This window comes from Drosophila grimshawi, unplaced genomic scaffold (assembly GCF_018153295.1).
Source record: "Drosophila grimshawi isolate 15287-2541.00 unplaced genomic scaffold, ASM1815329v1 contig_1377, whole genome shotgun sequence".
NCBI classification, from domain to species: Eukaryota; Metazoa; Arthropoda; class Insecta; order Diptera; family Drosophilidae; genus Drosophila; species Drosophila grimshawi.
In genome coordinates, this window is record NW_025062900.1 from 10,552,164 (window position 1) to 10,578,953 (window position 26,790).

Consider the following 26,790-nt stretch of genomic DNA (forward strand, 5'->3'; position numbering starts at 1 on the left):
TTCAAGAATGAGCGATTGATAATTGACAAACAATATATTCCAATATTCCAGCTTGGAAGCGGAGTGAGTGTAGGCAACTGGAAGCGTATATAATTTGGAAACATTGGCGTTTTATATTCTTGAACTTTTTGGCAGTTACATTGGAATCGCGATGCTTTCGTCGTGGAATGTGGAGTGTATGGAGCGTATTTGTGTGTGTGTGTGTGTATGTGTCAGTGTCCGTCCAGTTGCAGAGAGTCGGTGTCTAATCTGCCTACCCTACTTTCACTCCAATTCCAGTCAGCGGCATCGGCATCTCGCTCAATTCAATTTATTCGAGCCGAACTTTTCTCTAGTCGCTTGCCAGTAGCAACAGCAACGACAGCAACAACAATGATCGCTGCAAGCTGGCGCCGTTGTAGTTGTAGTTTCCAGTGGGTGGACCACGGGGTTGGTGCGAGGGGGGAGGGGGGGAGGGAGAGGCGCTGCTACTGCTGCTAACTAAACTGCAATGAAATTTCGACTGTTGTTGTTGCTGCTGCTGCTGTGTGTTTGTGGGATTTGTCTTTTTCGGCATTGGAATGCAGCGTATCTGTTGCTGCTGCTGCTTCTGCTGCTGTTAAACCCATAACAGCAACAACAACAACAGTCCAACGAAGTTGCCTTTGAAATGTGTTCTAAATAAATTCCAATGAAATGCAAGAAAGGAACCAGCAACAAGAGATGAGGACGTGACTAATTTGTACAAATAGGAAAAAATACTTAATTGTTTTTGTATCTATTATTTATCTGTATATATTTATTTATAACAATTTAAACATAGAAGATTTAATTGTTAGCTAATACTAAGCTTCATATCTTATTAACTAGGTCTTCGACTGCGGATAATAATTAATTTTATTAAATTTGAAAATTGAAGCTAATATTAATATTTTTAACAGAGCTCTCATAAAGGTGGAGAGGATTGTTGTTTTAAACATTTTCATTTTATAGATTGACAATTATTTAAATGTGCAATGTTGATTATAAAATATAGAGAAAAAACACTTAATTGCTAGTTAATGGCGTGTTTCTCTTTTTATTATCTATTTATTGCAATATATGATTTATTAGAGATGAGCGCTTTTTCTTTTCATTATTTATATATATTTAATATAATGCACATAAATGAAAGGTTCTTTCGAAATTCAACATAAATTTGTTGCCTTGATTTTAATTGTCTACAATTTGCAAATGGAAATCTCGTGCTCTGCTTGGCTTGGCTTGGATTGGCTTTTGCGTGTTTCGTGCTCACGTTGTGTCATCTCTAGTTGTGGGATGGGGGCGCGCAGATGTACAAGTAACTCACTCGCCGATACAAATTCTGTGCTGCGCAACGCGATTGCAATCTTTAGCATCGTCATCAGCTGCAACAACAACAACAACAATAACGCGGGCACGGGACCCGAGAGTCGCAGACGCAGCAGTCGCAGCAGCCCCCAAAGGCCCAAAAGCATTCGCAGCGGCAGCGCAGTCAGCGCCAACGTTCACGTCGACGTCAGCGTCGCGCGTGCGCAGTCTCAACGGATGTCTGGGTTCAAGTGTTGTTGCTGTTGCTGTTGTTGTTGTTGATTTTGCAATTTCTTGCTTACCTGTTTGCAGGCTGCAGGCTGTAAACCTCAGTTTGCAGCTTTCTTGCGCATTTTTCTTGCTCTCCACCAACAGCTTACTCTCTCTCTCTTTCTCTCTCTCTCTCTCTCTATCTCTCTCTACGTCTCCCTCTCGCTGGCGAAAATAAAAATCGAGAAAATCAACCAATTCCCGTACAGTAGCTGCTCGTTTTTTTTTTTATGGTTTTAATGAGCGTTTATATTGCCACATGGCCGAAAGGATTGTGGATTGAAATTCCAGCATTTTGGTATGTTTTTTTTTCTCTTTCGCCTTTCTGCTACTTGCTGCTGTTGTTGTGGTTGCGGCTTGAATTTAGTGCCCCTGCACACTCCATCACTCCGTTTTTGACACTTAGCCCCTCTATCATTTCCATTTCCCATATTTCATCAACAACAACTCGAAATGTATCCATCTGTACTCCAGACTTTCTCATCAAAACACTATTAGATAGTTTTTGTAAACCACAAACAGTTGTGCAAATAATCCAATGTGTTAAATATAGTTACGATTCTCATGATACCGATAATACCGATCATGATCATACTGATGATCATCATGTTGATGATGCTGAGGAAAAGGTGTTGTTAACAAATTATCGAATAACCACAACAATAAAAATACAATCACAAGTTCAAGTACCAAACAAAAAAAAATGTGTGAAACTTGTGTCGAGAGAAATTCTTAGGATATGAGCAGGAAATTAAGAGACGGATAGAGTTCTTTTTCGAAATAGTTCAAAATCTTCATTAAAAACTTGATTATAACTTAAAAATTAATTTTATTGGTTCAGAATTTTGAAGTGAAAACAAGAGAGAGATGTTCTAATTAAGATCAAATCGGTTTAAGCCAATTTTGATAGCAACTGATTTATTTATATTTAAAATATTTTTGATATAAACAAAGAATTGATAGAATAGTCTAGCAATATCCACACAACTGCATATATGATTTGTTATACCTATTTTCTCATTAGTATGTAGAACATTTGGCAATAAGTTTTCCCCCAACAACTGTAGAGAGGGGGGAGGGACCCCCTCCTTCGGCGACAACATGCAATTAGCAACGATGGCAAAAAATAATAAAAGCAAAGTAAAAAAAAGTTCGACGTTATGCAAAATTTGACACAGAATCAAAGCTGAGGTCTCAACCCAAAGGGGGTATTGGTGGAGGGGTCGTGGAGGGGAAGTTGAAGAGTCAGGTGTTCATTGCAAATCTGCTGATGATCAACAAGAACAAGAACAATAACAACAACAGCAGCATCTGACAAACTAATGAGAGTGAGGAGTGAGGAGTGGTTAGAGGGGCATTTATGGAGGCAAGTTGCTCCGATGCCGTTTCGACCGCTGCTGTTTGACTCGAGCAAATGATAAGCGCCAAATATTTGTTGATAAATGTTTGGAAATTAAATGAGCGGCAACAACAACAACAGGCACACAACAACGTTGAACTCATCGCGCTGGCATGCAAAAGCCAAATATTTATCAGCCTAGGAGGCACATATGTATGCACATAAATACACACACACACACACACACACACATGCACACACGTACACACAGACATACAAAAGCACATCTATCTTTCTATTTATCTATCTATCTATTTATCTGTATCTGTTAACTACATATTACTTTGGCTCCCACGGCTCAAAAGCGGTTCATGCTAATTAAAATTTGAATAATTTTCAATAGACATTTGGCGCTTTGGGTTTTTCGCATGATATACCCGTGCATATATACATAGATATACATATATATATACATATGTGTATATAGGAAAGATATGTATGCGATATGCATACAAATGTGTAGATTTGGCAAAAGTTATAGCGCATTATCTCCCGGCAAGATACACATGTACAACTCGTATCTGATATCTGGTATCTTGTCGCCGGTTGCCTCTATCTTGGCTTTGTTCTTTGCCTTGTTGACCGGTTTCATTTGGAACGTTCTCATTCTAGTACTCGACTTGTGAATATCCTGTAGACTATGCACCGAACCGTTTACAAAACACACTCTTCTTCTTCGCACAAAAACAGTTTCAATACAGTTTCTTAAATAACTTTTATATTTATTAGACAATTTGTACAACGTTTGCAGATATCATAAATAGATATTAATATATAAGAAGATGAAAATAATATCAAGGAGTAATATTTTAAATATTTCAATACTTTATTTTAATCTTTAGTAGTAGCGATTCTATTTTCTTTCTATATTTTTCAATACTTCAAATTACATTCCACAACCTGTTACATATATTTCATATTATTTTAAAAGCCCCATTTTGGTTGTGGCGGTTACAGGGTATTGCAATTTTGATACTGCATTTACTTAGCTTATCAGTTGGCTAAATGCGTCAGCATTGCCAACTTGGCTTTTATCACAGAATTATGCACACACACTCACACAGACACACACATAGTAAGAATATTTGTATATTTACTCAAATTTGACAGTGTATTAATCATACGCCGCGTAGACGACGTAATAGCGCACAATTCCCCAACTGCGTCATACGTAATACGTAACACTTAAAACGTAATCTGCAATTTCCCTTCAGCTGACAGCTGCAGATTCGATTTCAGTTGAAAATAGTTTAACAATAACAAGACAGACTGAGCAAGTCGAGGGAGCTTGACTAGCAGATACCCTGAATTAAATTAAAAGCCAATTTTGAACAGAGGCCGATTGGAAAATAAGTGCAGCCCTAATGAGTGTTTTTCATGGATAGAATGTTGACATGGCTTTCATGTGAATATCAAATTTTCAAATTTAAGTGTAGAATTTCTCTGCATTTTGTGAAAATAGGCCCAGTTTTGACAAAGTTATGGCTGTGGAATGTTTGGAACCGTCCCAAAATGCGATTTTAATTATTTGTATTTTTCACTTAATTTGAATTTAATTTGAGGTTCGATTTTCCTCGAACGGCTGAGTCACACGAGCACAGCCTGGAGTACAATATTAATTTGTTGTGGGTTATTAAGTGGCTGTCATGGCAACCGCATTTCCAAGTAGTAGCCACAGACCACAGAGCGACCGGAAGGGCGACGACGCATTACCTAAAATATAAATCTAGCCACAACAAAAAAAACAAAACAGAATCGAAAGGATTTCATAAATTAAACCTCATCAAGCGAAGTAAGAACAAATCAAGGTAGGTACAAATTATGGGCAGGCATAGAAAAATTAGAAGAGATGCAGACAAAATCAAAAACAGCAACAAAAAAAAAGGCCAACATGAACATAAGCAGCGGCAAAAGGGAACGCAGGAAGCGAATAAAAATTCTTTGCCTCAAGGGGGGCGGGACGGTGAAGGGCGTTACTGGCAAAGAATGACACGCATCCGGTTTTAAAATTCCAAAGCAAGATACTACAAATACACTTAAAAAAAAAACAAATTAAAAGTGCATTTTTGATCAAGCAAGTTTATCATAGCGAAAGTGTTTGTTAAAATTAAAATAAAAAAGTATGGAATTTCACTAATTAAAAGTAGAAAATATATTATAAAAGAATGAAAACTAAATAACAAAATTATCAAGGAAAAAAGTAGTTTGCAATAGGTTTTCAGTCGATCCTTTTCTGGCCGGAATTATCCTGCTGAGCACCAAACTGTGAACCACATTTGTATTAGTAGAAAGTAAACAATATATTCTAAAAGAATCAGAAATAATATTCAAAAATACCAGGCAAAAAGTCAGGTTGCGATAGGTTTTGAGTCGAACATATTCTTATTAAAAATCCAATTCACTTTTTTTTTTTGAGTGCAGAAAAGAGTTCATAGCCTGAACCGAGCAGAGCAGCAGACCCAGGCTCAAACCCATAACAGGCTGAGGAATTCAAACACTTGAAAATTAACAACAACAACAAGAACAACAAGTTGAAGAAGAACAGCTTCAGCTTCTTCATCTCAGTTGCCGCCTCGCAAGGGTGTCCCAAAATGATGGCGACGCCAGCTGAGACGCCGACTGCGCCGCTGGCGACACTGGAACTGCAATATTTTCGAGCCATCTCGCTCTACCGCCGCCGCAGCTACGAGCGTTGCGCCGAGTTGTGCAACGCACTGCTCCAGGCTGGCCACGAGAACAATGTCCAAATATTTGCCACACCATCGGGCAGGGAGGAGGAAATGGACGGTGGACAGCAGCAACAGCAGCAGCAGCACTCGTCGCAGTCGCTGGCGGATCATGAGAGTCGAGAGCACAGATTCGGTAGCAATTTGCAACGCATTGGCCCCCGGCGACGACGTGGCGGCGACACCGATGCTGGGGCAGCATCAACACTGGCAACTTCATCCCATATAATGCCCACCTGGCTAATGGAGGGTGTCTGGCAATTAAAGATGCGTGCCCTGACGCAGCGCGTCTATCTCGACGATCTCGAGGTGGACGATGCCGGCGATGCCGGTGAGTTGGCCACAATTCTAAATCACTTAACAGTAGCAAGACCTTCACATACCCTATATTCAGGCAAAAGTCATTCATACAATGTACACTTTGTACAATGTCGTAACTTCCAACTTCTATAAACATTGAATATATTTAGTGTCGTTGAGATTTTTTTAAAAATATTAATTAGAGTATTTCTTAAATTTTTGGGAAATGGTGCTTACTTTATCAAAAACCTTCCTAACTCCGTTAGATCAATCTAATGAAATAAGAAATCTGTCAATAACTGAACATAAAACATTAATTTATGTATTCTAGGAAATTTCTTTCTAAAATTCTTATATTTACGAGTGATCACTGTACCCATTTCTATTGTCATATAGAGTACAATGAGGAGGTGGAATTCGAGCGCATTGCGACAGCTGCTCGTCCAGGCAGCAGCATCAAGACCGCTTTTCAGCCGCGTCCGAGCACCAGTCAGAGACGTGCCACGGGTCAGGCGTCCCATTCGAGCGATGGACGGATTAACAGCGCCCGGCCCAATTCGGCCGTGACGCGACCCGGCACCGCTCTCAGTCGTCCGGGTTCGTCGCTGGGCGCACGCCCCGCCTCCCGCTGCGGCACTGCATCCCGGGTGCGTGCCACATCAGCGGCTGCCTTCAATGTGGGCGATACGATGGCAACACTCTATCAGGCCTCCCGTCTCAATCCCACCATCTATGCGGAACGTGAGGCGATTGTCAAAGCACTGTTTCAGTTCCTTTACTACCACGAGGCAGATGTGCAGAAGGCGCACTCGCTGTGCCAGGCGGTGCAGCAGCGACCTGGCCAGGATCAGTCCGACTGGTGGTGGCAACAGCAGCTGGGCAGATGCCTGCTCGCCTTGCACTATCCACGGCGTGCCGAGCCGCATCTACAACAATCGCTGGCTGCATTTCCCCATCCGGATACGTATCTGCTGCTCTCTAGACTCTATCAGCGACTCAAGCAGCCGGAACGAGCACTGCTGCTCATCGGACAGGCGGTGGAGAGACAACCATTCGATGTAACCTTTCGCCTGGAACAGGCGCGCATTCATCAGGCCTTGCTGCAGCAGGAGGATGCACTGCAGCTGTATCGTCTGGCGGCCAAATTGCAACCGATAAATATCGAGGCGTTGGCCAGCATTGCTGTGGGCTACTTCTATGATAATAATCCGGAGATGGCGCTGATGTACTATCGCCGTATTCTCTCGCTTGGCGTTCACACAGCGGAGCTCTACTGTAACATTGCTCTCTGCTGTCTCTATGGCGGTCAGATCGATCTTGTCCTGCCGTGCTTTCAACGTGCCCTTAACATGGCCCAGCAGCCGGAGCAGAAGGCCGATGTCTGGTATAATCTCAGCTTTGTGGCAGTGGTTAGTATGGACTACAGATAAATCAGATAAAATATCGTTCGGTATTTAACCCATAACAGTTTATTCCTCACATTACTCAACAAATCTCAATCTTCTTCACTCATTTCTTTCTCAGACATCGGGTGACTTCAATCTGGCCAAACGCTGCCTGCAACTGTGCCTCACCGCCGATTCTCGGGATGGAGCTGCTCTCAATAATTTGGCTGTGCTAGCGGCACACAGTGGCGATATTATGGGCGCCAAGTCATATCTAAATGCGGCCAAGGATGTGCTGCCCGATGCCGGCGAGGTGAACGCCAATCTTCAATACATGGATCTCAATTACAAACTATAGTTTTTATGCCCTATTAATATTTATTTAATAATATATAATATATGTACCCTCTGCAAGAGCAATATATCAAACGTCATCTTCAATTTATTCATCGCAATTTAGGGTCTCTGGAGCCAATCGTAGATGGTGTTTAGACCCACTTTGGTGACGGCGCTGGCCTCCACAATGGTCACCTGCTGGCGTATCTGTTTCTGCAGCTTGGACATTTGCAGCATGAGGAGCGCCTCGTTGCGCATCTGTCGATAGGAGTAGTCCATTTTGGTCAGCACCAATAGAATCCTTACCTTCTGCAGACGTGGCTCCGTCAGAATCGAATAAAAGAGCACCCCTAACAAAATGTGATTGAAATGGTAGCGTATGGTGACGTATTAAATTTGTTGGCTTACCTGCTGCTGATATCTGGCACAGATTGGAGGCATCCACCACATAGATGAGCTTTTTGACATCCTCAAAGTATTGACTCTGACGCCACAGAGGCGCCATGCTGCCACCGATTTCGAGCACCTGAATGAATTTGGCCAGGTGCTTGCCAGAGTGCGGCGTTGCAGTGGCTGCATCCGTTGACGGTGGCGGCGGTTTGGGTCTGTCGCCATTGGTTGCTTTTTCGGGGAAATAAATGCGAAAGATGCCGGTGCCGATGGTGGGCATTGAATAGCTGGTCTCATCTATGGACTCCGGCTCCTGCAAAGCCTTGAGCAGGTGCGTTTTACCCGCCCGCTTGGGACCCAAGCAGATGCAGGACATCACAAGTTTTAATTCTATATAAAAACATGTATTGATTCAACAAGCTAAATTGCCTTGGTAACCAAATTTTGAAAAGGCGTTACGGTAGCTGTGGCGCCATCTATCGGCATCGATATGGTAATGTTATCGTGTCATCAAAAGTGTTGAGAAGCTCGCTACACTCGCAAATAAGCGCCGACTCATCCGCTGTTAACATATGTTTATTTTTTCGAAAAAGCAAGTCGCACAATTACACCGACATAATTTGAATTGCCGCAGCAAAAATGTGCGAGTTTCGTAGAGCAGCTGATCCTGATCAAAAAGGATTTAAAAAGCAATTCGCGATCGTTGTAAATGACATCAACACAGAATTCGTGTTCCACAACTTCGACAACAAATGGCTGCTGCTAATCACACAGCTGGGCAAAATTCCGGCGCTTTACAATGTGGCCTTCGATGTGAAGCGTGACAATCGAGTTATTCCCTATCTGCATGGCCCCGTGGACCATCCGGAGTATCATGTCTCGGTGCCGGTGACAATGACCTGCTGCATGGGTGCCGACACCGACGAGATACGCGGTGGCATTCAATTTCTCATTAACAAGACGCCGCTGCACAAATGTCCATGCGAATTGGTGATTGGATTGGGATTGAAACAGCTGCAGACAGCTGATCTGAAAAGTATTGCCAAGGTGTTGGAGGTAGGCGTATTTTGAGTGTGAAAATAAAATATTGTGAAATATTAAATACCATTTAAAATAAACATTGCAGATTTACAATGCAGTCACAGAATATTTTTTTAATGTAAAACCGATTTGTTTTTAGCAGAATGCTGAATGTATCCAATTGATACACTGATTAACCACAAGTATATCTAGTTTATAGAGCTGCTCACTTCGACAACAACACCAAAATACCCTGTATGCATAAAAACGAATTCCAGTGTTTAGTAAATCTTTTTTATATTTCCAAGCAGTTGTACATTAAAACGTGTACGAAAAGTGGGAAAAGTAAAAACTTCACTTTTCAAATTACACATAACAGCGAATGACGTTTGTTGATGTTGCAAGGATTGCTGCTGCTGCTTAATCGAAGAGACCGAAACCCATGTCATCGTCGGAGACATCGGATTCCTCTTCCTTCTTCTTCTCCTCCTTCTTGGATTCGGCGGCGGGCGCATCAGAAGCAGCAGGGGCAGCAGCACCGCCAGCGGGGGCAGCACCGACACCGGAGCCAATGTTGGTGATCAGATCCTTGACGTTGATGCCTTCCAATGCCTTGGCGAACAGACCGGGCCAATAGGGCTCAACCTCAACGTTGGCGGCCTTCAGAATGGTCGAGATTTTCTCACCCTGTAACCAAATACAATTAGTGTGCATTCACCACATAAAACCATTTAAAATGACAGCTGATTGCAGTAATTTTAGCAGATTTATTTATGTCTTTTTGTTGGAAAACTTACGGTGACGGCAACATCATCATCAACCAGAATGAGGGAAGCGTATACGCAGGCGAGCTCAGCTTTTGTCGACATGGTTAAACTGTATGTTTATTAATTAATAATTGGTGCAAGTTGCCAAAAATTAATGTTTTATAATAATCGGCCTTAGCTCGAAAGAGAACAAGCACACGGAACAAAATCCTAAACCGGAAAGAGAGATGTACGTCAAGTTGGCTGCGGCTACCGTTGTTTTATTTTTGCATCGCTGTGAATGGCATAGCATAGCATGAGCATTTACCAGCACTGTTCTGAAACATAAACAAAGTTCGATAAGTTGTTATGCTTATCGATTATATTATACACATATTGTAAATAATAAAAACGCGCGTAAAATGGAAGACATGGAAATTAAAGAAGAAAATGAATCTGTTATTGATGAAAAGCCGGTGGACATAAATAAAATAGGCTCGCTTAAGTCGCTGGGGCCGTTCATAGCGGCACACGAAAACAGTCAAAATACGGTCTATTTGAGTGATGTGCCGGCAATCTGTAAGGAACAGCCCTGCATGCTGGGTGTCGATGAGGCTGGACGCGGTCCTGTCCTGGGTCCAATGGTTTATGGCATCTCCTACTGCCCCCTGGAGAGCAAGAGTGTTTTGGTGGAGTTGGGCTGCGCGGACTCGAAACAGTTAACCGAGGAGAAGCGTGATATCATCTTCAATGATTTGAATACGCTGGAATATGCCAACAGTTGCATTGGCTGGGCAGTGGAAATCATTTCGCCCAATGTCATCAGCAGCAGCATGTATCGACGCACCAAGTGCTCGCTAAACGAGATCTCGATGGACTCGGCCATGGGTCTGATACAGCACGCCATCGATGCGGGCGTTAATATTGCGGAGGTCTATGTGGATACAGTGGGTCCGCCGGAGAAGTATCAGGAGAAGCTGCTGAAGCGGTTTCCCAATTTCAAAATAACGGTGGCCAAAAAGGCTGACTCCACCTATCCGATCGTCTCGGCGGCGAGTATATGCGCCAAAGTGACCCGAGATCATGCCCTGAAGGTTTGGCAGTTTCCCGAAGGATTGCTCATCAAGGACAATGCATTTGGCAGTGGTTATCCCGGTGATCCGGTGACCAAACGTTTTCTCACCGAGCACATTGATCTGGTCTTCGGTTTCCCACGGCTGGTGCGCTTCAGCTGGTCAACGGCCGAAAATGCTCTGGCCGACAAGGCGTTCGAAATGGAGTTTGATGAGCCCGATTCCGAGAAGCCCAAATATGCGGGCACGAAGCTAACCAAGTTCTTCAAAGGCACCACCAAAACGGGCGAGGTGAAGCGCGAAGAATGCCGTTTCTTCAAGCAGTGCCATTTAGATAATGTTACCGACTTTTAACAATTAATATCCTAGACTTAATTCCAGATACACTATAAATAAGCAAATATAAAATAGAATACTTTTAAATTATTGACATCTCTGCGAGTGGAATCGGGACAGAAATTTCACCTGTTCCGAATATTTCTTCGGGTTCGAAACAAATACAAAAAGAGCATAATTTCTCTGACTGGAATCGGAAAAGAACTAATCTCCAACACATCACCAGACTAAGGAAAATTGGTGGCAGTTGTTTCTAATAAAATCTACCAATTTAATTTTGAAAAGCGCACGACATTTTCCAATGAATTTTCCTTATCCAACTCAGTGTTTATTTAAAAATGTATACAAGGGAACTTAAAAATATATGCCAAGCGTTAAATTGTCATCTTCATCAGATGTAAATCTCTTTTTAGCTCCCACAAAACAAGCGCTTTAAGGAAAATTAATGTAATGTCAAATTGTACAATTTATTCTGTAAGTTTCTCTGTTCTGTTCATTATTAAAAGCTTTGCTCTAACACTGGAGAAACATTTGTACCCAGAAACACTCCCAGAAAGTAAAAAGAACTAGAATTGCTTGCTAAATTTGTGTGTTTTGAGCTTTAATTAATTGTAGTCGCTCTTGAACGCCATTCTTTATAATTAGTATCGTCTTCACACTAAACTACGTGGGGATTGTTGCAGTTACACTGTTCGAATGTATGCGTGTTCCATCCATATTGATTTGGATGCATAACCGGCGACTAACTACACTTGCATGCATATATGTATATCTATGTATATGTACGCATATACTATATATGCCATTATGTACGCTTAGAAACTAACATTAAAAGGTTGCTCGATTACGATTACGATTACGAAATGGGGGTCGTCTCTGCGCTCTCTATATATAAATACATATATATATATTTATGTATAGAAATTAACAAAATGCATTGTGGTTATATGCTACAAGAAATTAGATATCTGACGTGCGTGTAAAAAAATACAAAACTTAGAATCATTTGGGAGCTTACGGACTAAGGTTGGAAAGCGCAGGTGAAGAGATCGGGGAGCGGGTGTCGGCTTTGGCCATGCCACCGCACCGCATACATCGGCGATAACTCTTCCCACTTGACTCGATCGATGTGTTAGGCAGAAGGGAGAATAGAACATTGATATAAACATGTTTGTGTGTGTATGCAAATAAAGAAAGTCGGGTTTAGTGTGTGTGTGTGTGTTTAGAAATCAAGTACTTCAATAAACATAACCTAAGAGCTGCTGCTGCCGGGAGCAGCTGGGAGATGATGATATATCGATTGCCGTTGCGGATCAGAACTTTCGCAGATCGAGTACAAATACGCTGCCATCGGAGGCACTGGCGCCGACTTTGGTGCCCTTGGAGTTCCAGCAGACCTCGAATATGCCACCGGTACCCTTATAGCTATGCACCAGATGTCCCGTCTGTGTGCTCCAGATGTGCACACACTTGTCAAAGCTACCCGACGCCAGGTGTTTGCCATCCGGACTGAAGGCCACGGAATAGACGGGCTCTGTGTGTTTTGTCAGCGTATGAATGCAGCTGCCACGTTCCACATCCCATAGACGGACCGTCGAATCGAACGATGCGGAGGCGAGTATCAGATTCGTGTTGGGATTGTTGGTACCGGGTCCGGTGGGTGACCATTTTATCGTATAGATCTCCTTGGAATGCGCCTGCAGATCGTGACAACAACGATCGCGTGTCATACTCCAAATCTTGAGGGTCATATCATCCGAACAGGAGGCCAACAGTTGACCCTGCGGACACCATTTGATAGCGTTCACCTCATTGGTGTGGCCGCGGAACGTCTTTATCGGCTCGTTCATGCCCAGTTTACACACATGTATCCGCTGATCTGTGCTGCACGATGCAAACGATTGATTCGATTGCCAATCCACGTCTAAGGCGGGTGCACTGTGGAACGCAAACTGCTGGGTACACTGACCGGTCGAGGCATCCCAGATGATTGTCGTCTTGTCAACGCCCGCTGAGAGTATATAATTGCCGCACTTGTTCCACTTGAGCGCAAAGATGGGGCCCTTGTGCTGGCCCAGCGTCGATGCCAAGCGACCGTCTGTCTTCCAGATGCGTGCATAGCCATCGTAGCTGCCAGTGGCCAAAAGTGAACCGTCGCACTATGCAGAAAGATTAATTTGATTAATATGTATATAGAAATGTAGATATAGATGATCTCTGCTTACATTCCAGTCGAGCGATGTGACATCCTTGTTGCTGGGCACCTCGGCGCCGCCCTTCTGGATGCAGTGGCGTAACACCAGCTGACTCGAGTTGGCATTCGCATCGGACATGTCCCAGATGCGTGCGGTGCTATCGCCGGAGCCACTGGCAAGCAGATCCCGACTGGGATTCCAGGCGCAGATGAACACTTCGCTTTCGTGGCCCCGCAAGACGCGTGCCTTCGAATCAGGTATCTCGATGCTCTGATCAATGTCCATTGCCTCGATGACAGCGCTGCCGGGTGTTCCAGTGCCGCTGCTGCTCCCACCACTACCGCCACCAGCACCTCCGCCGCCTACTCCACCACCGCTACTAACGTTGCCACCGCTGCCGGATGTGGTGCTGCTGGGCACAGCGCTCTGAGCGCTCGTTGCACACATCGGCGCCACAGTGGCAACAACTCGTGTGGCCGCCGCTCCACCAACCGCACCACTGGGCGTCTTAGTGCCCGCTGCAGCTGCCGCCGCCGCCGCAGCTGCTGCTCCTGGACCAGCTGCAGCTGCATCTGCGCTGCCAGCAGTTGGTACCGCAGTCGCTACACCGCCCGTCGTTGGCTGTTCGACACTGCTGGAGTTGCTGCTATTGCCATTGGTGGACGTTGATGAGGTGGCATCATCCGCTGTACTCGTTGTATTTGGATATGCCGCACCACTTGCAGCATTCGCATCATTTGCGCCCGGTTTTTTACTGGCTCCACCGGTTGCTGCTGCTGCTGCCGCCGCAGCTGCTGCATCCGCTGCATTGCTGCCACTGCCAGCTGCAGCTGTGGCCGAGTTGGAATTCGCTCCGGCATTGGCAGCTGTACCAGCTGTGCCATTGTTGTTATTACTGTTGGCTAGGGCATTGTTATTTGTTGCAATTGGGCCACTGGAATCCACTTCGCTTGTGTCGGCGCCACTGCCACCACTGCCGGTGGGTGTGCTGGTGCCGGTGCCGCCAGTGTTGTTCGAATTGTTGCCCTTATTGGCAGCGGCACCACCACCACCAGCCGTGCTCGTTGCCGTACCCGTGCCCGGTTCAATTTTAATCTCCGTTTTTGCATTGTTATTTGCATTGGCATTGGCATTATTGGTGGCATCAACGCCGCTACCGCCGCCACCACTGCCACCCAATTTGCCCGGCTCTGTTTTAACTGTCGGCTTGAGAGGCTTCACCTCCGGCATGACAGCATCTATGAGACTCAATCCCTCGATGGGCCGTGCCACTTCACCATCTTCGCCAACACTCCACTCGACCTCTGTGTAGAGCAGACCCTTCTGCAGTATGGTGAGCAGGGCAGCGGGCGGCACCAGAGCGCCATTGATGTTGCTCTGCGAGATGTGGGACTCGATGCCAAACACATACGCGGAGTGCAGAAAGCCTGCAAGAGCAGAAGAAAAATTGATGAGATGATGGTGATGATGAGGGGTGAGTGCGGTGAGCAAACAACGCGTCTGACAACTCACCAGACTCCTGTAGATATCGGAAAACTAAAAAGTTGACCTCGTCGCTGGAGAAACTCATGTTTGGGCACAAGGACCACTTTTACTTTGGCATACACGCCCAATGCTTCCTTTGCTAACGTTCCTATTGATTCACGGACAACAAAAAAAAACCGCAATTCTAATTTAGTTTTATGGCGGCTGCGCTGATTATGCTGATAACACGCCGCTGGCAGTACGTAACACATGCGTAAATATTTCACAACTGTTCGATGCTATTTGTTATTGCCAATTTCCACCGCTTGGTTCTTAGTTCACTTTAAAATGCGATAGCATTTTATAAATGTATGCTGGTCGAGAAATGGTTGGAGAACTACAAAAAAAATAGTCAACGACCGCTCGGCAATTGCAACGCTGTTTCTCGAAAAATGGCGGAGTCATGTGAAACAGTGTTGGAAACACTTGGTGTGCAGTTACGGTGAGGAGGGCTCCGAGCGTTTTGCAGCACTCGCGTCTGGTTGCCCAAGCATTTTGCAGCACTGTGTCCGCTAGATTGGCTGTTGCACGGAGAGGAGAGTGGAGGAAAAATCAATAGAAATTTTCATTGCGTGAAATGCCTGGATGCTCTGGTTGTTTTGCGTTAGTTCTACACTTTAATAACAGCAATCGAACGTAATTCAATACCAAATTCGGTTTACATAAACTAGTGAATTAACGAAACACACACACACTCACATTCCGCGGCCAACACCCCATAGAAAACCTAAGAAAAAAAATTAAATAAAGTAAAACAAGCAACCGCAACCGTGCGAAGAAACGACACAAATTCCAGCAAACTGCCAAACTATTTTTGCAGCGTTTCAAAAGTAAGCAAAAGCGGCTACGTATTCCAAGCAGTTGTGTGTTACGCCTTCAAAAAAATAACAATTTGGACATATTTTTCGTGGGTCTCTGTTTCTGCGGTCTGTGCAAATAAAACGACTTCGTCATCTTGCTGCTGCCTGTGGTTAAAATGTGAAGAAGAAAATAATGAAAAAAAAAAGAAAAAAGTGACGTCGACTGCGACTGCAAGACGTGACATGAAAGCAAAATGAGCAACAACAACAAAGGGCTCAAGCCGGCGGCGGTGGCTGCAGCACTGATCGTGTTCTTACATTCAGTTATTTATTTAAACAAGTGCAAATTGTGATAAAAACGTTGCGTTAAGGTCAAACGTTATCAGGCATGCAGTCTGTTGTTATATTTGCTATTTAAAAAAATATAAGTGCAATATATATATAAATATATATATTGCAAGCGCTGCCAACGCGCTTTGCCAAATAAAATCGAGTAGGTGGGTTGGCTCTTCAGGATGGTTGGAGCAGGGGGGCGTATGCTTGCCAAATGTCAAAAGTTCAAATTGCGCCAAATATGTACTGTGTGTGCACGAAGCAATTACAAAAGAGAGAGAGAGAGAGCAGGCAGTAAACTCTTATTTGTTATCGATATCAATTGATTGTTAAACAAATATATATTATTCCCCCCCAACAGGTCTTCTTCGGCTGAAAGAAAGAGAGACAAAGACAGAGAGAGAGAGAGAACGTACGAACGTGAGAGAATAACAGAACAGAACATATAATTGAATTTGTTTTGCAAGCAAATCACAATTTTTGGTCTCAGTCTCAGTCGCAGCCTCTGCCTGCAGCAAGTGGCAACGTCGTCGATCAGTTCTCGTAGCCGTTGTTCTCGTCGTTGTCGTTGAGCTTAAAGCGATAAGAGCGCCGCATCGTTTCGAGCGCGCTCGCACAGATTTTTCTTCACCCCGAGTTTGCATAAAACCAGCGAAAATTAACAAGCTAACTACAATGGCGCCGGTGAGGGGGGATGGCATGAGAGGCCTGGCCGTGTTTATATCGGATATAAGAAATTGTAAGTAAAAAAATAAAAAAAAAAAAACTCAATAACTAACACATTTGTACAGTGATCACTCGCTAAATGGGAATGAGTTAATTCTAAATAACTTTTAAATATAATTCGTAAAAGTCGTAAAATATCGATAAAACTATTTACAATTCAAGCTGTCTCAACTTGTGAGCGATCACTGTACTGTAAATGTAGGCTATGTATAAGTAACATTGTAATAGGCTGCCAGTTTTTATTTATGCTATTTATTTTTTAAATTCAATTTATCAGCGCTTTTCTTATCCAAATTATGCACATAACTCTCATAGGGGCGTCATTTCTTGTTCAATTACGAGAAGAGGCGGCTTCCATATCTGTTTCTGTTTCTGCACATTATTGTGTGTGTGCGTGTGTGTGTGTGTCTGTGCGTGTGTGTGTTCTCTGTAGCTTTAACTTGTCACTTCACTGGTCGCTCATTGACGGCGCTCTTGCATTCGATTATCGTACAAATTCAGAACGTCCCATTTCCATTGCTTGTTAACTTGCCCAGCATATCTTCTATGGCATAGCAATTCGCTCTCCCATTGCGAACGCTGCTCAAATTGGTCACTGGTGACTGGTACTAATTGCCCTTCAAGCGGGAGTGAGATGGGGAGAGAGAGAGAGAAAGAGAGAGTACACACAGGGCAAGAGAGAGTTTTAGTTTCCGGTTGATCGCTTGGTTTCCATACAGAAACCCAAGTTCCGAATTATCATTCAGAAATTAACAATATAATAAAGTGAGCCGATTCACTTGTACCAAGTTTCATTGTGCTAACTTTCTTAACAGCTGAGTTACAATAGTTATATGTGCTTGAACATGGTTATATAAACTGGCTACATAAACCCAAATTCGGCAGATAATTCGTAAAATAACTATATGCTACAGTGATCTTATTCATTGATACAAAGTTTCAATAGGATAGCTTCTTTCAGGGCTGAGTTCAAATAGGTATATTCTAAATTTTCACACACCATCTAAAAATATTTTTAAATTTGACAGGTAAAAGTAAAGAAGCGGAAGTGAAGCGCATAAACAAAGAATTGGCCAACATACGAAGCAAATTTAAAGGTGATAAAACGCTCGATGGGTATCAGAAGAAGAAATATGTGTGCAAGCTGCTGTTCATATTCCTGTTGGGCCATGACATTGACTTTGGCCACATGGAGGCGGTCAATCTGCTGTCCTCCAACAAATACTCAGAGAAGCAGATCGTAAGCAATTTATATACAATCTATATATACATATATATATCTATAATTTAAATTGTATATCATTTTGCAGGGCTATCTATTCATTTCGGTGCTGGTGAATACGAACAGTGATCTGATCCGTTTGATCATTCAGTCGATTAAGAATGATCTGCAATCGAGGAATCCGGTGCATGTGAATCTGGCGCTGCAGTGCATCGCCAATATTGGCAGTCACGATATGGCCGAGTCCTTCTCGAATGAGATACCCAAGCTGCTCGTCTCGGGCGATACTATGGATGTGGTTAAGCAGTCGGCGGCATTGTGCCTGCTGCGACTGTTTCGTTCATCGCCAGACATAATACCGTTTGGCGAGTGGACATCGCGAATTATTCACTTGCTCAACGATCAACATATGGGCGTTGTGACGGCCGCCACATCGCTGATCGATGCGCTCGTCAAGCGCAATCCGGACGAGTACAAGGGCTGCGTCAATCTGGCCGTGTCGCGGCTGTCGCGCATCGTCACCGCCAACTATACGGATCTGCAGGATTATACGTATTACTTTGTGCCGGCACCGTGGCTATCCGTGAAGCTGTTGCGTCTGCTGCAGAACTACAATCCGGTCACAGATGAGGCTGGAGTGCGTGCCCGACTAAATGAAACGCTGGAGACTATATTGAACAAGGCGCAGGAACCGCCGAAGAGCAAGAAGGTGCAGCATTCGAATGCCAAAAATGCTGTCCTCTTCGAGGCCATCAATCTGATCATACACAGCGATAGTGAGCCCAATTTACTTGTGCGCGCCTGCAATCAGCTGGGCCAATTCCTCAGCAATCGTGAGACGAATTTGCGCTATTTGGCGCTGGAGTCCATGTGCCATCTGGCGACGTCGGAGTTCTCGCACGAGGAGGTCAAGAAGCATCAGGAGGTCGTCATTCTATCGATGAAAATGGAGAAGGATGTGTCGGTGCGTCAAATGGCCGTCGATTTGCTTTATGCCATGTGCGATCGTGGCAATGCCGAGGAGATTGTCCAGGAGATGCTCAACTATCTTGAGACGGCTGACTACTCCATACGCGAGGAGATGGTTCTTAAAGTGGCCATTCTGGCCGAGAAATATGCCACGGATTATACTTGGTAAGGTTTTTGGGATTTGCCTCTATTTGTTCGCTAAGGAAACCCTTTTTTGCCTTAGGTACGTGGATGTTATTCTCAATTTAATACGCATCGCTGGCGATTATGTGTCGGAGGAGGTCTGGTATCGTGTCATCCAGATTGTCATCAATCGCGAGGAAGTTCAGGGCTATGCAGCCAAAACAGTGTTCGAGGCGCTCCAAGCGCCCGCCTGCCACGAGAACATGGTCAAGGTTGGCGCCTATATATTAGGCGAATTTGGTAATTTGATTGCTGGAGATTCGCGATCGGCGCCGCTGGTGCAGTTCAAGCTGCTGCATTCCAAGTATCATCTCTGCTCGTCGATGACGCGTGCTCTCTTGCTCTCCACGTACATTAAGTTCATCAATCTGTTTCCCGAGATACGCACCAACATTCAGGAGGTGTTCAGGCAGCACAGTAATCTTCGTTCAGCCGATGCGGAACTGCAGCAACGGGCCAGCGAATATCTGCAGCTGAGCATTGTGGCGTCCACAGATGTGCTGGCCACGGTGCTGGAGGAGATGCCCTCGTTTCCGGAACGCGAAAGCTCCATACTCGCTGTGCTCAAGAAGAAGAAGCCAGGCCGTGTGCCCGAGAACGAGATCAGGGAATCGAAGAGTCCGGCGCCGACATCTATTACACAGAACAATGCGCATGTGAATCACAACAACAAGTTGAATAGCAATGCCAATGCCAATGCCGATCTGCTGGGCCTCAGCACACCGCCCGCCAACAACATCAACAACTTGAACAACAGCAACAATTCCACACTGCTCGATGTTCTAGGCGACATCTATGGGAACAACAATGCTGCCGTCTACAACACCAAGAAGTTTCTGTTCAAGAACAATGGTGTACTCTTTGAGAACGAGATGCTACAGATTGGCGTCAAGTCCGAATTTAGACAGAATCTGGGACGTTTGGGTCTCTTCTATGGCAACAAGACGCAAGTGCCGCTAACGGTGAGTGATCCATTTAAATATATATAAAATACAAAACTGAAAACTGATCAATCTTTGTCGTGTAGAACTTTAATCCCGTGCTGCAATGGTCCGCTGAGGAGACGCTCAAGTTGAATGTGCAAATGAAGGCCGTAGAGCCGACGCTTGAGGCGGGCGCACAAATCCAACAGCTGCTGACCGCCGAATGCATTGAGGACTATGCCGACGCACCCACCATTGAGATCAGTTTCCGCTACAATGGCACACAGCAAAAGTTTAGCATCAAGTTGCCGCTGAGTGTGAATAAGTTCTTTGAGCCGACCGAAATGAATGCCGAGTCCTTCTTTGCACGATGGAAAAATCTCAGCGGGTGAGTAATTGCCTCACAACAACTATAACAAAATCTTATCCTTGTTTCTTTGGTTGTGCTCCACACACACACAGCGAACAGCAACGGTCGCAAAAGGTTTTTAAGGCGGCACAGCCGCTGGATTTGGCTGGTGCACGCAATAAGCTGTTGGGCTTTGGCATGCAGCTGCTCGATTCGGTTGATCCCAATCCAGATAATATGGTATGTGCGGGCATTATACACACGCAATCACAGCAGGTGGGTTGCCTGATGCGACTGGAGCCCAACAAGCAGGCGCAGGTGAGTGAATCATAGCTATCCCCATGTGAGATCAGTATTTGTTACTTCTTAATTTGTTTTTTTAGATGTTCCGATTAACGGTACGCGCCAGCAAGGAGACAGTGACACGCGAGATATGCGATCTGTTGGCGGATCAGTTTTAAGGCCGGACACAATACACCTACAGCACCTGGGACTTCGTCTGCAAATGTGTGTGTGTGGCTGGAGATATGTCTAAAGGGAGCCAATGCAGCAATGCAGCAATCATTTTATAATGCACAATCCTAATCACCTAGAGAATGATATCAAAACAAAAGAATATAATGACATGTTTCCTCGAACTAAATGCGACCTAAGTTTTAAGCCCGTTATTTGTGCTACAACCACGCCCACGCCTATGACACATGTTTACCTCTACTACACCTACACCTACACACACACACAGACACACTGTACTTCTTAGAGAGCACCCATTGCAGCGAATTTTCTTTTACACCCCCTTTCCCCTTACACCAACAACTCTGAATTTTTCAGCGCATGCAATTTTCCATGTTTTATATTTTTCTTATCGCTAGTTGTTAAAATGCGTCTGATTTTTTCCATTTTCAATATACTTATTATTATTATTATTTTTGGTAATTGCTAACGAGAGAGAATTCTTTGTAAATGTTAAGCTCAAAAAGTTCATTAGAAAAACATAATTAGATTATGTTGTATGACAAGCATTAGCAGTTGGATATTACTATATATATATATATATATATTTATATATATATATTTATATATAAAAAACGATTCATACAAACATACATACATATACCTAGTATATATACATATATATATATATATAAATTGTTGTAATTAAAACAGCAAGAGCAAAACAAAAAATTATAATCAATTTATAAATGGAATGATATAAATACACAATTCGTTATGTTATTAACAAACAAATTATTACGCATAAAGGCAAAACGCAAACAAAAATAAATTCAATGTTTAGTGTTTTTTGATTGATTGTGAGATACGTGGAGGCGAGTGTGGAGTTTGTTGCCAGAGGAGAGAGAAGAGGCAGAGGAATAAGGAATAAGGAGTTGCAGGAGACGAAGGAAGCCGCACTTGAAAATCTCATTAAAAGATAGACAAATAATTAGATGGTGAAAATCACATACAAATTTCTTCGATTAACACACACACACACACAATACATAGACATTTAAACATTACATTAAACATTGTTGAACTTGAACAAACTAATATAATAATAAAGTATACTAAAAAATACTACTACAAGTACATACTTATATATTAAAGGACAAAGCATTACCACAAATTATTATTATACGTATAGCGAAAATTCTCCATTGATCCTGAGCATGTACCATGTATTATTTCGAATATGTACCATGCATGCCTAGATATGTATGTATAAAAAACAAAAATAAAAGAATAGAAAGAAAGAAAAAAAAGCAAGTGCGACAACTATATAGAAATTGTTCGGAATTTAAATCGATGACATTTTGTTTGACACAATAATAATAAGTGCATACATATATCAATCAGCAAGTATTAACTATTTCCCCCGATGTGCATCTGAAGCGCCATAAAATGTTGCAGGCAAAGAAACAGAAGAACAAAATAAGAGATAAATATACTTGAATAATAAATATATTAATGAAATATACACAACATTTTTTTAAGCTATTATTTGCATGCAAAATTTGGAAATTACATTTTCCAAAGGTGCGATAGTTAAATTGTTAAATGAATTCCACAACAACAAAAGATAAAACACAAACAACTACAACAACAAACTACAGATTGTAAATGCAGGAATTTAACTGTAAACATAAAATGAAATATGTATTTAAATAAATAATAAAAATCTATCGAAATTTGAAACACAAAAATACACAGTTCCTCGTGCATTGGATTGGATTCAGCTATTTTTCTGTTATTGTAATATTCCAACCCGTAAAGTTAATTACAACTAAACCTTAAATTCTTTTAGAAGAGGTAACTTTATTCCAAATACAAGTACAGCATTAGAGTTATTAGAGTAAAATGTGTGTAGAAGTATGTCAACAATTTGGTAACTACATAGTTAAATTCTCAGATCGCATTCAATTTAAATCTCGCATTGATGTTGACCGAACTCAACTCGGTGACCAGAAATTTGAAAGAGAATGGAATTTCGATCATGGAGACGCCACTACTGTCGCCGCACAAGCGACACGTGTCCGGCATGGAGGACAAGCCGCCCGCCTCGTTACGCTTGATAATCTGCTTGAGGGGCGCCAGTATGCTGCCACACTTGTGGCACACCAGCGTGTGCGTCTTGTCTGAATTGTGAAAGAGCCGATCCTGGAGTAGGAAGGCGGCACCATGCGAGATCAAAGCATCCCGTTCCATCTCACCAAAACGGACGCCACCACCACGTTTGCGTCCCTTGATCGGTTGATTGGTGCGCGCCTCAACAGCGCCCGTTGAACGCACTTGCCACTTGTCAAAGACCATGTGTCGCAAGCGTTGATAGTGCACCACACCAAAGAATATATCTGCTGTCATTTCACGGCCATCGACGCCGGAATAGAGACGCTCCGTGCCGTAGTAATTATAGCCGCCTGCCTCGAGCATTTTGCCAAAGTAATCGATGGCCGTGTTATCCTCCGAGAAGCGAAACGGTGTCGCATCGTAGACACCGCCATGGACAGCAGCATTCTTGCCAGCCATCGTCTCGATCATCATGGCGATTGTCATACGCGATGGGAAGCCGTGGGGATTGAACACAATATCCGGTATGAGGCCCGATTCGGTGAATGGCAAATCCTCGGCGGGATACTTTTGCGAACAGATGCCCTTCTGTCCGGCACGCGATGCGAACTTATCGCCAATTGTAGCCGGACGTGCCACACGCAACGTGATGCAAACAGTCTTCCGCGGCGTCAACTCAAAGCTGCCCAACTGACGCACACTGTCTACAATGCAGTCCTCCTTCTCGTCCATTTTAACTACCTTAAATGTGGAGACCTCGCCATCAAAATAACAGTAAAAGGGACAGCCATAGCTGAGCTTGGCGCCTGGCTGCGGCAAACCATCCGTGTCCAGATACTTGATCAGTTCGGGCATGTTCGGATGTCGGGCGAAATAGCTCTGCTTCTTGGCGAGCTGCACGAATTTGGACTTGTAGATGCTGCCATAGGCAAAGCCCCGTTCATAGGCCGCCTTATTGATGATCATGGCATCCTCCATGTCATAGCCCGTGTAGGATATGACAGCGACAATGGCATTGGTGCCCATGGCGAAGTCATCCAGCTGAATATTATCATAGTGCACCGGTCGAAATAGAGGCGTTGCTGGCGTCTGCAGACGATACAGTTTATTGGCTGCCTGTTTGGGCCAGTTGAGGCAGGGTGTGCCCATTGTCTGTTTACCCATCTGGCACTGGTACATGTTACGTGGCGATTGATTATAATCCGGCATGGGTATCAAGTTGGCCAAATTGCTCATAAAGTGCGTCTTAGACAGTTCCAGATGTGTGGTGAAATCTGGATACATTTCCTTCTCATCGATAGCAATCTCCATGTACAGTTGCTCCAGTGTGCCAATGTACTCCACTTGCTTCCACTTCAGATTCCATACGGGACGCATCATACGCGCCGGTCCCGTAGACAAAAAGAGACCGGGGAATTGGCCATTTTTCTTGAATGGTATGAAACCAATTTCCATCATTTTAGGAACTTGGCCAGTGATCTTTGCATAGCGCAAATCTTCAACAATTTTGTCGGCCTCCGTCTGGAAGATGTGACCCAAATGCTTGCCATCCAGGAAGACCACATACAACTTGGCATCGGGATGATCCTGCTGCGTCAAAGGCAGCATGCCCATCTCAAAGAGCAGAGCAGGAATGCCCTGCAACAAACAAATACCAATAAATATCCATCAATTGTGGTCACATCTAATCACTGCGTGAATTACTCACCTGCACCAACTTGGGATCCGGACGCTTGGATATCTCACAGGTGAGGGTCAAGTGATTTAGTAGACCACAGGGCGTGCCATCAGGAGTGTGTACCGGACAGATGAAGCCCCAGGCGTCGGGCAGCAGCTGACGCGCTTCGGTTGTGCGCATGGTTGTGAAATAAGAGCCACGATGGATGGCCCGAAAGTGAGACATGTAACGCATGCGATTGATATTTTCGGCCATGATCACCAGACCGCTGCTCTGCATCAGGCCCAGCCCAGAGCGCGAGGCCACATTTCCCGTGGCGAGAAAAGATTCAATGGAGCGTCCAACACCACCTGCTTGCCGCATGCACTGCGTCATGATGCTGCTGCTGACCAGTGAGTCCGCTGTGCTGAGTTTCTTGAGCAGACACTTGCGCAACTGCATTAGCCACATTTCGATGCGTTCGCCAAGGTATTTCTGATAGAGATGTCCTGGCAGGAGCACCTCTTGCATCATGGCAGAATCAACGTTTTCCACTTTGAACTTGCCCTGGGCGCACTGGAACAGCTTCTGCACCATGAACACAATCAGCTGGAATTTCTCCTCATTGGTCTGCAGATGGACCATAATGCGTTCGCGCAATATGAACTCCGTGACAGCCTCATCGGGCAGCCACTCGGGCACTTCGGGAAAACGGGAACGGAACAGGGTGCCAATGAAGGAGCGACATTGTGCGGATGTGTAGACGCCCTCGTTCTGCACATCGCGCAGCATACTCTGCACACAGGTTAGATAGTATTGATCCGATTCGTAGCCCTGTACCAGACAATTGTAGATCTGCTCATCTGTGTAGTCCATCAGACACTTGAGGATTAGACAGACAGGCACATAGGACAAACGTTTCATATGGGAGAACATGAAGCGAGCGGTGCCATTGTTTAGATAGTGCAGTGTATTTGTCAGCGACAGCTCATCATCCCGCACAGTTTGCACCATAACGCCCAGTTCACTGAAATTGTGACCGCGATCCTTCCATGAGGAACGTTTCACACATATCGGATGATTGCGTCGCGTCATGATGAGCATGCGTACGATCTTCTCGTTGCCACGTATCACAAAGATGCCACCCCATTCGCTATCGTGCTCGCCATGCTTAACCATTTCTGTAGGACTGGCCTGACCTAGATTGCATGCTTGCGAGCGCAGCATAATAGGCACCTCGCCCAGATCCACATTAATCGCCGACTTATCCAGATCGTTGACGCTCCAGCCCAGCCGCAGGGAGCACTGCCCCGAGTAGGAGGCATGCAATTGACGCGCATCCGTTGGATAGATTTCCCGTGTGCGCACATCAATCACGTCCAGCGGCACCTGAGGCTTGGCTATCCAGATGCTCTCCACTTTAAGATGAATTCGCTCGCCGGCAGCCGTTTGAAATTGCTGTGGTGTCATGTACTTGGCCATATTCTCCAGGCCCACACTCAACATTTCATCAAAAGAATCCACATGCGGTGCTCCCAAATTGGCCAGATGCTGGAGGAAGTCACATTGTCAGGAAAATTGTGCGTGCAAGCAAACGTTAGCTTACCTTATTTAATTTGTTGGGTATTTGTTTGAATTCGGGCCGCGAATTTGTCAGCACAGGAAAGTCTTTCATGTCTTCCATTATTCAAGAATTCTCGCATAAAAAACGTAAACAAAATTAAATTGATCTTCCCGTTGCACGTGCTGCTGTTAAAGTAATCGATAATTGTCGGTGTTTATCGTATGAGCTGCCAACCTGTTGCAGCCTTTCAGAGTCTGTTCTTATAAGGTCACGCGCTAACATTGTGTCTATTATGTGACGTCACGTTGTCCAAATTGCAAGACGAAATACTATCTGGACTCTTATGACGTAAAGTAAGAACAAGTTTAGCATGATCTTCTAGTTGCAATCCTTGTACAGCTGGCAGCAGTTTGCGCGCCATAACGTATTAGATATTTAAATGTGAAGTTGTTTACAAGAGTGTTGTAAGTGACTTAATAAGACGGCTG

The 26,790-nt window shown here is 44.1% G+C and overlaps 8 protein-coding genes across 8 annotated transcripts; 4 read left to right on the forward strand and 4 right to left on the reverse strand.

The window, feature by feature from the left end:
- Window positions 1-5,476: 5,476 nt before the first annotated feature.
- Window positions 5,477-7,790, forward strand: LOC6561393 (tetratricopeptide repeat protein 8). The gene is made up of 3 exons (XM_001988513.2): window positions 5,477-6,034; window positions 6,400-7,412; window positions 7,528-7,790. The coding sequence occupies exons 1-3, from the start codon at window positions 5,569-5,571 to the stop codon at window positions 7,744-7,746; spliced, it is 1,698 nt and encodes a 565-aa protein (XP_001988549.1). The 5' UTR covers window positions 5,477-5,568; the 3' UTR covers window positions 7,747-7,790.
- On the reverse strand, window positions 7,760-8,490 carry LOC6562251. The gene is made up of 2 exons (XM_001988512.2): window positions 8,133-8,490; window positions 7,760-8,074 (listed from the first exon to the last, which is right to left on the reverse strand). The coding sequence occupies exons 1-2, from the start codon at window positions 8,488-8,490 to the stop codon at window positions 7,845-7,847; spliced, it is 588 nt and encodes a 195-aa protein (XP_001988548.1). The 3' UTR covers window positions 7,760-7,844.
- A 229-nt stretch (window positions 8,491-8,719) lies between these two features.
- LOC6562250 lies at window positions 8,720-9,229 on the forward strand. The gene has a single exon (XM_001988511.3). It carries the CDS (start codon window positions 8,754-8,756, stop codon window positions 9,183-9,185), a length of 432 nt encoding a protein of 143 aa, XP_001988547.1. The 5' UTR covers window positions 8,720-8,753; the 3' UTR covers window positions 9,186-9,229.
- Window positions 9,230-9,412: 183 nt separating this feature from the next.
- Window positions 9,413-10,158, reverse strand: LOC6562249 (60S acidic ribosomal protein P1). The gene is made up of 2 exons (XM_001988510.2): window positions 9,932-10,158; window positions 9,413-9,821 (listed from the first exon to the last, which is right to left on the reverse strand). Exons 1-2 carry the CDS (start codon window positions 10,001-10,003, stop codon window positions 9,555-9,557), a joined length of 339 nt encoding a protein of 112 aa, XP_001988546.1. The 5' UTR covers window positions 10,004-10,158; the 3' UTR covers window positions 9,413-9,554.
- Window positions 10,159-10,272: 114 nt separating this feature from the next.
- On the forward strand, window positions 10,273-11,805 carry LOC6562248 (ribonuclease H2 subunit A). The gene has a single exon (XM_001988509.3). It carries the CDS (start codon window positions 10,303-10,305, stop codon window positions 11,305-11,307), a length of 1,005 nt encoding a protein of 334 aa, XP_001988545.1. The 5' UTR covers window positions 10,273-10,302; the 3' UTR covers window positions 11,308-11,805.
- Window positions 11,806-11,869: 64 nt separating this feature from the next.
- LOC6562247 (F-box-like/WD repeat-containing protein ebi) lies at window positions 11,870-15,410 on the reverse strand. The gene is made up of 3 exons (XM_001988508.2): window positions 14,997-15,410; window positions 13,515-14,911; window positions 11,870-13,448 (listed from the first exon to the last, which is right to left on the reverse strand). Exons 1-3 carry the CDS (start codon window positions 15,052-15,054, stop codon window positions 12,603-12,605), a joined length of 2,301 nt encoding a protein of 766 aa, XP_001988544.1. The 5' UTR covers window positions 15,055-15,410; the 3' UTR covers window positions 11,870-12,602.
- Window positions 15,411-15,547: 137 nt separating this feature from the next.
- LOC6562246 (AP-2 complex subunit alpha) lies at window positions 15,548-21,542 on the forward strand. The gene is made up of 8 exons (XM_001988507.3): window positions 15,548-15,838; window positions 16,503-16,880; window positions 17,896-18,107; window positions 18,178-19,223; window positions 19,282-20,203; window positions 20,269-20,552; window positions 20,627-20,831; window positions 20,897-21,542. Exons 2-8 carry the CDS (start codon window positions 16,817-16,819, stop codon window positions 20,972-20,974), a joined length of 2,811 nt encoding a protein of 936 aa, XP_001988543.1. The 5' UTR covers window positions 15,548-15,838; window positions 16,503-16,816; the 3' UTR covers window positions 20,975-21,542.
- Window positions 21,543-22,809: 1,267 nt separating this feature from the next.
- Window positions 22,810-26,487, reverse strand: LOC6562065 (DNA-directed RNA polymerase I subunit RPA2). The gene is made up of 3 exons (XM_001988506.3): window positions 26,345-26,487; window positions 24,790-26,289; window positions 22,810-24,719 (listed from the first exon to the last, which is right to left on the reverse strand). The coding sequence occupies exons 1-3, from the start codon at window positions 26,420-26,422 to the stop codon at window positions 22,920-22,922; spliced, it is 3,378 nt and encodes a 1,125-aa protein (XP_001988542.1). The 5' UTR covers window positions 26,423-26,487; the 3' UTR covers window positions 22,810-22,919.
- Window positions 26,488-26,790: the final 303 nt, after the last annotated feature.